At 38.9% G+C, this 15,467-nt stretch overlaps 1 protein-coding gene across 5 annotated transcripts in view; it reads right to left on the bottom strand.

Annotated features, from left to right (window-relative positions):
• The window catches only part of BBS9 (Bardet-Biedl syndrome 9), a 481,177-nt gene that overhangs the window by 87,424 nt on the left and 378,286 nt on the right, over window positions 1-15,467 (bottom strand). For all 5 annotated transcript variants that reach the window (XM_055590433.1, XM_055590432.1, XM_055590431.1 and 2 more), the window contains one exon: window positions 8,240-8,422. In XM_055590433.1, the coding sequence (XP_055446408.1) occupies window positions 8,240-8,422 (183 nt within the window). The remainder of the gene's footprint in view (window positions 1-8,239; window positions 8,423-15,467) is intronic.

The raw sequence follows: 15,467 nt of genomic DNA on the forward strand, positions 1-15,467 counted from the left end.
AGTGATAGTAACTACCTGTGTGTATATTCAGTTACTCAGTCGTGTCTGACACTTTGCAACCCTTAGGACTGTAGCCTGCCAGGTTCCTCTGTCTATAGGGTTTTTCAGGCAAGAATACTGGAATGAATTATCGTGTTCTCCTCCAAGGGATCTTCCAGACTCAGGGATCTAACCTGTGTCTCCTGCATTACAGGCAGATTTTCTGCTGGCTGCACCATTGGGGAAGATCATTACCTAGAATGCTGTGTTTAAAAAATTCTGAATCCAGGTGTCAACTCAACAGGAAAGAGTTCATAATGATTATAACATCCACCAAGGCCATATGAAGGGGGTGTAGCAGCCCTTGTAGCAGATTCTTGCCTCTTCATTGTGCAAATGCACACATCTCCTCACATGAGTTTCTTGTTCCTAGGAGAATATCTGGGAGAAGGCAATGGCACCCAACTCCAGTACTCTTGCCTGGAAAATCCCATGGGCGGAGGAGCCTGGTAGGCTGCAGTCCATGGGGTCGCTAGGAGTCGGACACGACTGAGCGACTTCACTTTCACTTTTCACTTTCATGCATTGGAGAAGGAAATGGCAACCCACTCCAGTGTTCTTGCCTGGAGAATCCCAGGGACGGGGGAGCCTGGTGGGCTGCCGTCGATGGGGTCGTACAGAGTCGGACATGACTGAAGCGCCTTAGCAGCAGCAGGAGAATATCTGGTTATTGTGCGTATGACCAGGCTGATCCCATAACACCAGAAATACGGGCTGCTAATGCAAACACCATGGCATAACTATATGTCAGTGGTCTACCCTGCTTTCACCAATTTGTTAAAATGTGCTGAAGTTCTTAACTCAACCAACCCTTTCTCTCTTAATTTCTCTCTTAATGACTGATAGTGCCAAGCAACAGAAACCTCTGCCATGATGGAGATGTTCTATATCTACACTCTCCAGTGCGATAGCCACTCACCACATGTGGCTATTGAGCAAATGAAATACAGCTAGTATGATTGAGAAACTGAAGTTTTAATTTTATTTCATTACAATTTACTTAAGTTTCAAATTATTTTTTTTAATTTATTTTTTAACTTTACAATATTGTATTGGTTTTGCCATATATCAACATGAATCCGCCACAGGTATACACGTGTTCCCCATCCTGAACCCTCCTCCCACCTCCCTCCCCGTACAATCCCTCTGGGTTGTCCCGAGCCCCAAGCATCCAGTATCGTGCATCGAACCTGGACTGGTGACTTGTTTCATATATGATATTATACATGTTTCAATGCCATTCTCCCAAGTCATCCCACCCTCTCCCTCTCCCACAGAGTCCAAAAGACTGTTCTATACATCAGTGTCTCTTTTGCTGTCTCGTACACAGGGTTATTGTTACCATCTTTCTAAATTCCATATATATGCGTTAGTATACTGTACTGGTGTTTTTCTTTCTGGCTTACTTCACTCTGTATAATAGGCTCCAGTTTCATCCACCTCATTAGAACTCATTCAAATGTATTCTTTTTAATGGCTGAGTAATACTCCATTGTATATATGTACCACAGCTTTCTTATCCATTCATCTGCTGATGGACATCTAGGTTCCTTCCATGTCCTGGCTACTATAAACAGTGCTGCGATGAACATTGGGGTACATGTGTCTCTTTCCCCTCTGGTTTCCTCAGTGTGTATGCCCAGCAGTGGCATTGCTGGGTCATAAGGCAGTTCTATTTCCAGTTTTTTAAGGAATCTCCACACTGTTCTCCATAGTGGCTGTACTAGTTTGCATTCCCACCAACAGTGTAAGAGGGTTCCCTTTTCTTCACACCCTCTCCAGCATTTATTGCTTGTAGACTTTTGGATTGCAGCCATTCTGACTGGCATGAAATGGTACCTCATAGTGGTTTGATTTGCATTTCTCTGATAATGAGTGATGTTGAGCATCTTTTCATGTGTTTGTTAGCCATCTGTATGTCTTCTTTGGAGAAATGTCTATTTAGTTCTTTGGCCCATTTTTTGATTGGGTCATTTATTTTTCTGGAATTGAGCTGTAGGAGTTGCTTGTATATTTTTGAGATTAGTTGTCAGTTGCTTCATTTGCTATTATTTTCTCCCTTTCTGAAGGCTGTCTTTTCACCTTGCTTATAGTTTCCTTTGTTGTGCAGAAGCTTTTAATTAGGTCCCATTTGTTTATTTTTGCTTTTATTTCCAATATTCTGGGAGGTAGGTCATAAAGGATCCTGCTGTGATGTATGTCCGAGAGTGTTTTGCCTATGTTCTCCTCTAGGAGTTTTATAGTTTCTGGTCTTACGTTGAGATCTTTAATCCATTTTGAGTTTATTTTTGTGTATGGTGTTAGAAAGTGTTCTAGTTTCATTCTTTTACAAGTGGTTGGCCAGTTTTCCCAGCACCACTTGTTAAAGAGATTGTCTTTAATCCATTGTATGTTCTTGCCTCCTTTGTCAAAGATAAGGTGTCCATAGGTGCGTGGATTTATCTCTGGGCTTTCTATTTTGTTCCATTGATCTATATTTCTGTCTTTGTGCCAGTACCATACTGTCTTGATGACTGTGGCTTTGTAGTAGAGTCTGAAGTCAGGCAGGTTGATTCCTCCAGTTCCATTCTTCTTTCTCAAGATTGCTTTGGCTATTCGAGGTTTTTTGTATTTCCATACAAATTGTGAAATTATTTGTTCTAGCTCTGTGAAGAATACCGTTGGTAGCTTGATAGGGATTGCATTGAATCTATAAATTGCTTTGGGTAGTATACTCATTTTCACTATATTGATTCTTCTGATCCATGAACATGGTATATTTCTCCATCTATTAGTGTCCTCTTTGATTTCTTTCACCAGTGTTTTATAGTTTTAGTTTCTTTAGGTAGATATATTCCTAAGTATTTTATTCTTTTCGTTGCAATGGTGAATGGAATTGTTTCCTTAATTTCTCTTTCTATTTTCTCATTATTAGTGTATAGGAATGCAAAGGATTTCTGTGTGTTGATTTTATATCCTGCAACTTTACTATAGTCATTGATTAGTTCTAGTAATTTTTTGGTGGAGTCTTTAGAGTTTTCTATGTAGAGGATCATGTCATCTGCAAACAGTAAGAGTTTTACTTCTTCTTTTCCAATTTGGATTCCTTTTATTTCTTTTTCTGCTCTGATTGCTGTGGCCAAAACTTCCAAAACTATGTTGAATAGTAATGGTGAAAGTGGGCACCCTTGTCTTGTTCCTGACTTTAGGGGAAATTAAATTTCAATTTAAATAGCTACATATGATAGGTGGTTATCATGTTAGATAGCTGATGGCTGCACAGGGCTAGAATATGCTTCCTTGTAATGCTGAAGTAAATCCACAAAGGATGGGTACTAAGTCTATTTGGTTTCTTGAGGCAAGCTCAGGGCCTAGGACAGCACCTGAAACACAGCAGGTCTCAGTAACTATTCATTGAATGAATAAATGGATAATAAGTGGACTGGATATAAGATTGGTTTAATCCTGAGGTATGTGCAGTTTTTCAGCTTTTGGCTTTTAAGCAGCATCATGGGAGGGAAATGTGTATTATATCACAATTAAACACTCTCTTAGACTCAAAGCAATAACACATTGACCTAAATAGATATTGTATTTTCCATAGAGTTTCAAGTAGATAGAGGGTCAGTAGAGGATTTAAATTTAATTTGAGAATTCAAATATTCTGAAATATCTTCAGAAAAGTAAGAAAATAAATCATGTTAGAATTTCCCTAATAGGTACTCTGATAGAACATTATTTTAGGCAAAACTTCTCTATCATCACAGGACGACAGAAGGGATAATACCATGTTATCCAATTCACAGATGGAACTGAGTTTAAGGGCTCTTTTTGGAGATACCAAATAGAACATTTACTGTTTTGGTTTTTTTTTTTTTTAAGAGGGAGTATCCCTACAAAAACACATTTGGCATATATAACTTTCAGCACCTTAAAAAATCATGTATAATAGTCTGCGACACCAGCATTTATTTGCCCCCCAAAAGTATTGAGAAGTGGAAAAAATGGAAAAGTATTTAAAAAGAGACAGATCAGAGAAAACAAAGATTAATTCTTTTCCAAAAGGGATGGCATTTTTTAATACTGATAATATAGTGCAAAGAACATTATTTTTCATTAGAAAGAATGATTCTAAATATTTTTGCTTTGTGAATCTGAGGCTATTAAGACGAAAATATTCCAGAGTTGACTATGGAATTTAGCCTGCCTTATGACACATGCCATCTAAATGACAATACAACAAACCAATATGCAATGCTATCTGAACTGTAAATAAAACATCTTCTGAGCACTTTCTCCTACCTGTCACATACTGTGGGGACATCTTGACCTTGAACTGAGAGGCTCTTCTGAAAATGCTGCCCACATGTCTAAGGTTCTCCCCCTCATACATGTACTCTGCCCTCCAACCTCAACCAAACCATCTAAATTGCATTCAGATTTTTGTGGTATCATAATAACTTCAATATGGGATATATTTTCAACATTCTGGTCAGAGACTCCTTTCTTCCCCACCTAACCCTCCTTCCAAGTTATTTCAGGTTTGCATATTTCATTTTCACATCTCAGCGGGATACCCATCACATAACATTTATTTGTGAGGTCTAAAGGCATAACATGGGGGATTGTGAACTAGCATGTCAAAACCACATACGGCATGCGTACATCTTAAAGAATGAAAAAGGATTCCTTTTTTTCTCATGATATGTAAGCTGTCTCAACAGTATAAGTCCAAAGTGAATATCACAACCTAATTAAAGATGAAGAACATAACAAGCAGTACTAAAGTGTCTTTTTTGATTTATTCTTCTCCAAGTTATGTTTTTATCAAATGTCTTGTCTCATTAATGACTTCAACAGACCTAACAAGTATACACACCTAATCTCACCAAATTCAGAAGAAAGTTGAAGTAATGTTTTGGGAGGTATGACAGCAGAGAGTACAGAGACAGGGTAGTAAGTGGCTTTGAGAAGTCCCTTCACCTGCCTATGAGCATACTTACATACTCCCAATAAATGCTGTGTTTTAAAATCTGTAGAGTCAGAAATACTACAGTCTCTCTCAAGACTCAATTCCTACATTTGAGAATGTTTATTTCTCAGGAATTCTTCCTGGCCTAAGAGCCAGCTTCAGGAACATGCAAGCTGTATAACTGCATAGGGCCTCACATTCAGTTTAATGCTTTATTGCCACCATCTTGAAATTCTTAATAGTTTTATCTTTGAATTTGTGTTTTGTAAGTGAAGTCTGATGCAACAATGAAGTGTGTGTGAGAAGGAAGGATGTGTGTAATATGCATGCCTCCTTCCTCCTTTCCTCACTTCACATGCAGCCCTGTAGCTCAAAATCCCCATGGCCCCAGGATGAGTGGGAGTTCACGGAGACTCGAGCTAAGCAGGAGGAAGGCCTGTTCCATCTAGGCTGATTAAATGAAGGAACTGATGGCCCTGAGAGGCTTTTCATTTGAACTAGAACTTGCATGGAATGAAAAAAGAGGCAATAGATGCAAAGAAACAGGAAGGACTAAGGAAACCCACTAGACTCCTGTTACTTCCCTATATTATTGAATCACTTACACTGAAACTGATAACACAGAAGGAAAGGGCAGTAGAGTGACAAAGAGCTCCTTTTCCTTCAGTCCTGCCTTACTCAACAGGAAGCTGAAGGTAGGGAACCTTGGAAGATGTGCATAGGTTAAGAAGGGAAATAAAGAAGCTTAAGTTTTGTGCAGGGATTCTGTGGTTCTATAAAAGCGAAATACACATGCATGCAAAAGCCACAAAATACAGATTGTATAATTGTGGTGATTCTTTAAATTTTTCTTTGTTTAGGACAACATAAGTAATTAACAAGCAAAAAATACCATGAGGAGAGACAGAATGCAGAAACCAAAAAAAACAAAAAACAAAAACATGTTTTTAGTACCTGTTTAAACAGCACTTTAGCTTTTCCCCCTACTTTCTTGAACAATGGATCTGCATTTTCATTTTACACTTAGCCCTGTACATTATGCAGCTGGCCCTGCCCTGCTTCAGATTCAATCTACTGCATCTGTTCTGCCAAGTCACTCTTCTTAGTTCCACCCTCATCTCCATTCATTCACCTAACAAATATTGACTGCACTATGGTCCAGCATTGTGCCAGGCACTAAGAACAGAAAAAATAAGGAAGATATAATTCCTTCCCTCAAGTGTAGTTGAGGAGACAAATCACCATGAAAGGGTAGTAATATCTACCTTGCCTGGCTTTAGTGAGGACTATAAATAATATACTTAAAGTAGACAAACCACTTCCAATGATAATGAGAACTCTATCCAACTATCTCATTTAATTCTTATCACAACTTACTGGGTCAGGTTGTTTCCATCTTAAAGCTATAGAAGCAGAGATTTAGATCAGTTAAGAAACTTGACCAGAAGGACTGTGCTGTTAAGTGGTAGAACCAGGATCTGAAGTCACTCAAGTCTTTTTGACTACTATATCTGAGTTCGTAAGTGATAGTGAGAGCTTTTCTGGTGGCTAAGTGGTAAAGAATCCACCTGCCAATGTAGGAAATACAGATTTAATCCCTGGTCCAGGAAGATCCCATATGCCGAGGAACAACTAAGCCTGTACGCTACAACTACTGAGCCTGTGTTCTAGGAACCACAACATGAGCCCACACTGTGCAACTACTGATTCCTATAAGCTGTAGAGCCTGTGCTCCGCAACAAGAGAAGCCACCACAATGAGAAGCCCACACACTGCAACTAGAGAGTAGCCCCTGCTCCCCACAACTGGAGAAAGGTCCATGCAGCAACAAAGACCCAGCACAGCCAAAAATTAATAAATACATATTTTTAAAGTGATAGCTATTATTTTATTAATATAATGCTAACCATTCTATTTTTAACTTTCTATTATTACAGTGTATATTTCTAGCTCCTCAAAGGCGTATATTAGATGTAATTTTATCAACCTAAAAAAATGGTAATGCTAATTTTTTTCTAATTTATTTTTACTACTTTGTTTAGAATATAAAATGTAACTTGATTTTTTTTTTTTTCACTCTGACAATCCTTTGACCCAACTGGAGAAAATCAGACTCAACTGACAAAGCTTGAGATTTTCAAAATCATGTTCATGACTTTGCTACAATACAGTACATAAGTTAAAAACATGTCTTTGGAAGCAGAGAGACTTTGATACAAACTCTACTATCCTCTAGCATCAGAAAGCCTAAATTTTCTAAAAATTTAGAGAGCCTAAATTTTCCTGTATGTAAAAGGGCAATGAAAACAATACCTTAACTATATTGTAGGTCCATGTTTAAGATTAAATGAGATAATCCTTGTAAAATACTTAAAAGAAAATGTGGGACCAAAATTTTAGTGTTAGTACTATTATCTTTAGTACCATGTTTTCACATGAGTCTAAAAATGGATATGAAATGACTTTTTTCTTGAAATGGTTTCCTCCATTTCAAAATACAAAAAAATAAGTTCATGGGTCTCTAATTTCCAAGAAGTATGTTATTTCATTGTAAATAAAAGCATGAAATAATGGCATCTGGCGGTCATGTTCCTCAATGGTTCAAGGCAACTAAGATATTCTATTTATATTATCCTTCACCAAAAACTCCAAATACATATGCCAATTTTTCCCCTTTTTGTTCTAAACTGCCTATTCACAGGCTCAAGAATAAGAGAGTATATAAATTACATATAAAGAACTAGGTATTTAAGAAAAGAACTTTATAAATGTAACAAAGTATCCCTGTCATTCAGAAAGGCTATCTCAGTTCTCTCTAACCCTTAAAGTGACACTCACATTTAAGAACATTGAGCAAATTAAAATGGCTGAACTGTTTTCTCTGGCGGAAAAGGAAAGAATTAGCTAATCTGAAGGTTTACTGCCATCACTCTGGCGGTCAAATGACTATTTCCCTGGCTCCTAAGTGACTGAAGAACATTTAAAAAAAAAAAAAATAGACTGGATACCACATAAAAATGGACCATATACCTATTTTTTAAACAGCTGTAGGAAAAAAAAAGGCCTTTATTTGACATTTTTATTATGGTTTGAGGAAAAGGAAAACAGGATTTGGATAAAAACAAAACAAAACAAAACCAAGCTTTCCTTTGATACCTTAAAAAACACGATAGGCATGTGATCTCTTTCTAAAACCACAATCTTTCCAATAGCGCTGGCTGTTACCACTGCAGGCCTGGGGGTCCTTACCAGTTCCTGAGTGTCCTGCTGCAGTGGCAGAAATGCCGCTTCCAGAATAGCAATCTGGTCTGTGCTGAGCTTCTGCCACAGCCCGATCAGCAGAATCACCAAATGGGTGGCACTTTTCAGCCTGGTGAATGACTGGAACAGATTGTCTTGGTTTTCCTCTACTGCATCTGCTAGAGCGATTACCTGCAGAAATTACAAACTTCAGTTAGGGATAATTTCACAATTCTTGAGCCCTCAACAAATTACATTTGGCACACTCTTATTTTTCTTTAAAACAACTTGATGAACTTTGTCTTCCACAAACACAAGGTATGTTGAGTAATAAAAGTTATCATTCATCTTTCGCTTCCTTCTTTAAAAAAAGTACCCAAAGTAATTCCAAATCCATATGGCCAAGAGATGAAAATATCCATGAAATCATCTTAATGGGGACATTGTTCAGTGTCTACCTCAACATCAATTCACTTTCTACAGTGTATGATAATAGTACATGATAATATAAGAAGCCTCTAATACAGTTATAACTGTGTTTATTACTAGTGACTGAGACTGATCAATTTAAAAATTCTTATCAGAGTAGCTGCATTTACCTTGGGATTTAAAATAATAACTTCATTTTACCCTTTTCAGAAAGTAACTGTCTTCCTCTATTACTTTTTATATGTTACATGGTGTTGGAATACCCAATATTTCTTGATTATATTTAAAAAGTAGACAATTTTCAAACATTTGACCAGTCAAGCAATGTCATTTTTAACACAAATGTCAGGTACCAGCCCACAGAGACCTGAAAGAAAAAAAAAAAAGTGTTCGGGGTGTGTTAGCTTTACAATGCCAAATCTACTTAGGATAAAATTGGCAGGAGTGGATAGAATTGGCTTTTTTTTCTTCTTCATCCTCTTGAATAATCCTGTGGAAAAAAGAACTAAAGTAACAATTGGATAGAACACTGAAGACTGCCCATTGGTAGTTTTATTTTATTTTAATGTCTTGGTGAATTTTGTGCTCATTAAAAGAAATGAACTGACTGGCCCAGAGGCTCAAGTTGTCTGACAGCCCCCAGAACAGGAATAGCAAAAGCCAAGGTAATTGTAAGCTCCTTTCTACAAGTCCCCGTCAGCTCAAGGGACTAGAGCTCAGATGAGTTTCAGAAGTCTAATGTAGATGACCCATTTGGTGATATTTCATGGCTTACTGACACTGGCCCAAAGGGCCTATTTAAAAAAAAAAATCATCATTCAGACAAACACAGTCTGCAGCTGCGTGGTCTCCCAAATTCCATGTAGGAGAAAGGCTAGAGGGGGACAGTCCTTAGAGCATCTGTGAGGCACTGGAAAAGATATGTAGGTTAGAGAAAGACAAAGCACCCCAAAGGCCCTTTCCTGACAAAGCCAGACAAACCAGGATTCTCTGCTACTTGGTTGAGGGCTTGCAGGAGTTAGGAAAGGCAGTCACACATCACATTCAGCTCTCTAGAGAGCCCTGGGAGTTTGGACCAAGGTCAGCACTAACAATAAAGCACACTGCTTACTGGGTGCCCACTACTGTGCTACTTTTCATTGCCTTTTGAAAGTACATGATATTCTATAACCCATGAGGATCTTATAATTTGTTGGACAGAAAACATACATACACAACCAATTAGTGGAAAGCATTCCAGCAATAACGTCCTAATTGTGCAGAACAGAAAGTAAGTGCGAAAGAAGCTAGCTAAGGGACAGATTACTGTGGGCTACAGTTAATGTCCCTGGGGCCTCTTTAATTCAAATGAGGCTTGGAACTCATCCCTTCCCCATTACTTCAAGAAGTCCCTGCAAAGAGATGCAGAGGCCACTTTCCTTAAACCAAAACACCTGGAGTCATCTGCTTCCCCCGCCTTCACCATGATTACAAAGAACTTCTATCAGAGTCTAATTTCTTTTTCTTCTTGTGAATGGCACTAATGAAGCTTCATTGTGGGCACCATCATATCAATATTAGGATACAGACGCTTTCTGTCAATAAGTCCAAATCACATAAAGATCAAGGTGATAAACATCTCCTGAGGGCCAGGCATATGCAAGAATCTGCAGGAAGTGCTGCAGGGAATTCAATGGCAACATATAGAACTCCATCTTCAAAGAGTTTATAATGGAGAAAAGAAATTAAAACAGGTCAAGGAGGCTAACATGGACAACATAGGGAAGGCCCAGTAGACTATTAAGGAGGAGAATGCCACTAATGTTATGATTATTACATTAACAACAATCCCTCCAATTAATTTAGCATGAGCTGTATGCCAAGCAACCTGCTCTGTGCCACACAGGTATCAGTGCCTTCAATCCTCACGTCTCCACTGAGACTTAGTTGGCAAGATCTCCATTTTATGGATGAGGCCCCCGAAGCTCGGCAGATGTAAGGAATGTGCCCAATACTGTACAAAGGATGTGCCTACTGCGCCTGTGCTTAGACGGGCTCCATGCTTGGTTTAAGTCCCTGCTGTCTCTGTCTTAAAATTCTTAAACATTTTATCTTTGAATTTGTGCTTTGTAAGTGAAGTCCATAGGATAATGGAGCATGCACATGATCAGAGGAGATATGCTCATTGACTCAGAGAGTTAAATGCTGTTATATTTGCATTTTAAACTGCCATTGCACAATATAAAGATTCCTCGTAAAATTCATGCTAACAATTTAAAATTTTAATTTTTTCTTACTGGGAATGACATTAAATAGAAACTCAAAACACCACACAGAAGGTGTGAGAGACCACTGAAGAAAGGTCTCTTTATATCTTATATCTTTATACCTTAGTAGCTATTTTAACAGCACTTTCTTCTGCCGTTTAACAAGGGCCCTGCATTTTCATTTTGCACTAAGAAGTGCAATTTAAGTAGTCAGTTTGACCATCATGTAGTAAATGAGAGACCTGCATTCAAAGTTGGAGACTCTAAAGTCTGCATGAGATCTGAAGCACCTTATAGGTTCAGAGAAGTACCTAACTACCAGCAAATGTGGAGGGCCTTGGGAAGCAAAAGACAGAAGAAGAATCAGGCACCACTGGACTGGGCTCAGCCAGCTCCTATAGGTTCAGGAGAAAGGACTGATTATTCAATTTTCAGGAATTTTGTGAGCCAGGTGTTAAACATGGCCATTACTAAAAATTAAATTATAGAAACTTTGGTAAGTTACAGGAAAACAAAAGTAATAGTCAAAATGCATTACTTTCTAATTATTTTACTATTATCTAGGCCCTTGAGATTATTTATGTCGATTGCACTTGTATGTTGGATACACTCAGCAATGGCAGGGGGTGGGGATTAATGCCCATTTCTTTCCCACTCCATATTCAGTGACCTCACTCTAGAAGCTTGAAATCAGCCTTGGTGGAAGTATTTACAACATGCAAATCAACAAATGTTATAAAGTTAGGCTTCCCACCCACCCTGCTCCTCGCAGACAGCCAGTTGTTAAATAGTTACTGGCATACCACTGAGAAGACGTGCCTGAAATTTGTCCTCAAGAACAGATATTGGATAAAAGTAAAGGAAACAACCTGAGCAAATGCATTAAAACACAAATGTAGAGGCTGCTTGTTGAGCAAGGAACAAATATTCCAGTTTGGGAAGAGCATTTGATGAGATAAAAAAGATCATCTGGGCAACTGTCGCAGAGGAAGCAAAATATCAAGGAGAAGAGTGTGCAGGTACTGGGAAGCCACAAAGTATTCTGAGTGTGGGCATTATCTCATGAGACAGTGCACTAAGTAGCCACTGGATCGTAGCAAACATTTAGGGCATTTGCTGGGACTTAAGTGAGGCTTTTATGCACGTTCCTTACTATCAAGGGAAATTGTTACTAAGTGTAACAGCATGTCAGTTCGTGGACCCACCCAACTTGCTAAACACAGCTGTGGTGGAAGAATGACTTCTCAGTGAGACAGCAGCCCAAGCCACAGGATCTTTCCTGAGCAAGACCCAAAATACATCAATCCCAGAGAAGCATCGTTTCTCTACATTTCAGTCTCACTGGATGTATTTCTGTGCCATTGTGGAAAGAGTCTGCTATCCCCAAATGGTCACAGAAATTGGAAAGAGATGGGATAAACAATTCCTTATGTAAATTACCCCCAAGGAAAATCTTCCTGACCTGCTGGCCAGCATGAAATACTAAACAGATCTCCATGTTCTCAATTTAGTCTTACACGTAACAGCCAAGTTTACTTTGTGCTCCACAAGAGCCAAATGAATTTAGCAGAATTAACGTAGTAAAAGGGGATGGAAAAACTAGACCCACCAAGATTTAGATCTGTCTGACCAGGGCCTAGAGGATCTTGCAGCTCACCTGGAACTGAGAAATGAGGCCAACCAGCTGCTGGGGCTTACATTTGAGGGAGAGTGATTTTTCAGGACCCATCACTGGCTGTACAAGATGTGTGCTCCCTGGTGTTCGACAGAACTACAGAAAGGAAGGGGTTTAGGAAACAATGAACGCTAATGATTTCAAGCACAATGTGTTGATGGCCTTTGTTTTGCTTTTTCAAATTGACGGATTCCAAATAAAATGGAGACCCCAAAGGACATCTCTGTCCAACTGCCATATCAGTTGATGCCAAAGTAATGAGGCAGAGGTCCAGGGAGCTGCTTGCAGGAAAACGCTCAACTCATAAAGTGAGTGTGAAATTAATCCCAAATACTTTTAGCTGCCAAGATAGGCTCTAAAATTGGTTACAGGAAAGCAGCAGCAGCAACAGCAGAGTAGACATGAATCATACTATGTGAACACAGACTTGTCCAATTTCTTCACCTAAACTTACCATCAAATCTGCCTCCAAATCTCATGTGTGGCATATAGAACCCCATCACACTGCTATTTAGCTGTCATTTACTGAACCTCAACTGTGGGTCAGGCACCAGGCTAGTGCTGTTTTACTCAGGTTATCATTTGGTCCTCATAACTACCCTCTGAGATCAAAATCACTGATCCCATCCCAGATGAGGAAACAGAAGCTTAGAGCTCTGATGAACTTAATATTGAGAGGAGCACACTGCCTGTGGTCATGAACCAGGGCAGGAAAGGCAGGGATATTAATCCTATCTTTGGATTCCCCGTTGGATGACCTTTTTCCTGCAGTGGTATGCAAATGTATGCAGTTGGCTCCACAAAATAATCCAGTGGGTTCTTATCCCGATAATCAAATAAAGACATGAGGAAACACACTACTAATCGATTGCAGCAGTAACAGTATATGTGGGATTCCCAGGTAGCACTAGTGGTAAAGAATTCACTTGCCAATGCAGGAGACACAGGTTCAATCCCTGGGTCAGGAAGATGCCCTCGAGAAGGGCATGGCAATGCACTCCAGTATTCTTGCCTGGAGAATCCCATAGACAGAGGAGCCTGGCAGGCTATAGTTCATAGGGTTGCAAAGAATCAGACACAACTGAAGTGATTTAGCATACACACATGTACTTTAGTTAGGATTTCCCATTATTGGGGCTTTTAACATAGGTTAAAATTTCCAGGTTGCCTTCTGCCCAAAGTTATAGTATAAAGGAAATCAGTTCATACAGTGTAAAGGATGGGAAGTTAACATGGTACGTTTTCTTCTCTTAACAAAGGGAATTTAATCATATTCCATATAACTCAAAAATTATGAAGACTTTAGAAAACAGCTATTTTCTAGGCCTGTTCCTTTAGGGAAGTTATTTTTACCTGTGGCGGATTCATTTTGATATTTGGCAAAACTAATACAATTATGTAAAGTTTAAAAATAAAATAAAATTAAAAAAATAATAATAAAAAAATAAACATAAAAAAAGGAATGGCGATTGATTTTCTATAAATCATATAGTACAATGTTTTCAGTAGTCTGAGCAAGTTGATGGTATGTAATAATAATTGCCAACATTGATTGAGGGTCTTCAGGAGCCAGGCACTGTGCTAAATCTCTTTACAGGGATTCTCTCATTTCACTCTCAGAACAACTCTGTAAGGTAGATACTAATACTGCATGTGTGTGTGCTAAGTTGCTGCAGTCATGTCTGACTCTGTGTGACCCTATGGATTTGTAGCATGCCAGTCTCCTCTGTCCATGGGATTCTCCAGGCAAGAATACTGGAATGGGTTGCCATGCCCTCCTTCAGGGAATCTTCCTGACTCAGGGATCAAACTTGTCCCTCTTAAGTCTGCTGGATTGGCAGGCAGGTGTTTTTTTTTGTTTTTTTTTTGTTTTTTTTTACCACTAGCACTACCTATCCTCATTTAAAAAACTAAGGAGACAGAATTACAATAAAGGTCAAGCAGTTATTAAGTGAGGGAGCCAGAATTCACACCCAAGCAATCTGACCCAACAAACATCACCAAGTAACATTGCCTACATTAACTTTCTGCCTGCACATCAGTTGCATCATAGGCAATATGTGGAAGAAATTCTATCAGAAGTCTCCCAATGGGAGGTTTCAGCTTTGCTGGCCCTTCAATAACCTCTACGAATTAAGATAGGCTTATTTTAATAAGAGGTCGGCATGGATGAACGAGTTAGGAAAATGGAGTTCTATGATATGGATGAGTTTATACATCCCCCAGGGCAGAATGCAATAGGTTGTGCTGGAAAAGGCAATGGCCTGGGAGCCAAGAAGACAGAGCTTCTAGTCCTGGTTTCCCTACTAAACAGCTTAGGTCAGTGTTCAATGTACTTCCCTTTCTGGGGCTCTAGTTTCATCACTTTTAAAATGGAGGGGTGTGAAATATGATCTCTCATACCCATCATAGCTGTGTCAGATGCAAAAACTTTTAAATTACTTTTGGATAATTTATTTTGAAGTATCCATGCTTCTGCCCCATTTATCAATTCACTACTTCCCCTCTATTTGTACACATTCTGAGCTTTCCACTGAATAGTTATTGATTTGCAGCTTTTATCTATAAAATTGAGTAGGAAATGGCAACCCACTCCAGGATTCTTGACTGGAAAATTATATGGACAGAGGAGCCTGGCCATGGGATTGCAAAAGTTGGACATGACTGAGCAAAGTACACACACATCTATAAAATATCAGTAAGAATATTTTTCTTCAACTAATTCATAAGATTATGAGAATTAAATGAGATGTAAAAAGATGAGCTATACTGAGCATTGGCAAGGATGTGGAGAAACAGGAACCCTCATATCTTACTAGTGGCAATATGATACTGTGGCAATATGTCACTCTGGAAAGCAATCGGCAGTTCCTCAAAAATTAAACAC

This window comes from Bubalus kerabau, chromosome 8 (genome assembly GCF_029407905.1).
Source record: "Bubalus kerabau isolate K-KA32 ecotype Philippines breed swamp buffalo chromosome 8, PCC_UOA_SB_1v2, whole genome shotgun sequence".
In the NCBI taxonomy this organism is placed as follows: domain Eukaryota; kingdom Metazoa; phylum Chordata; class Mammalia; order Artiodactyla; family Bovidae; genus Bubalus; species Bubalus kerabau.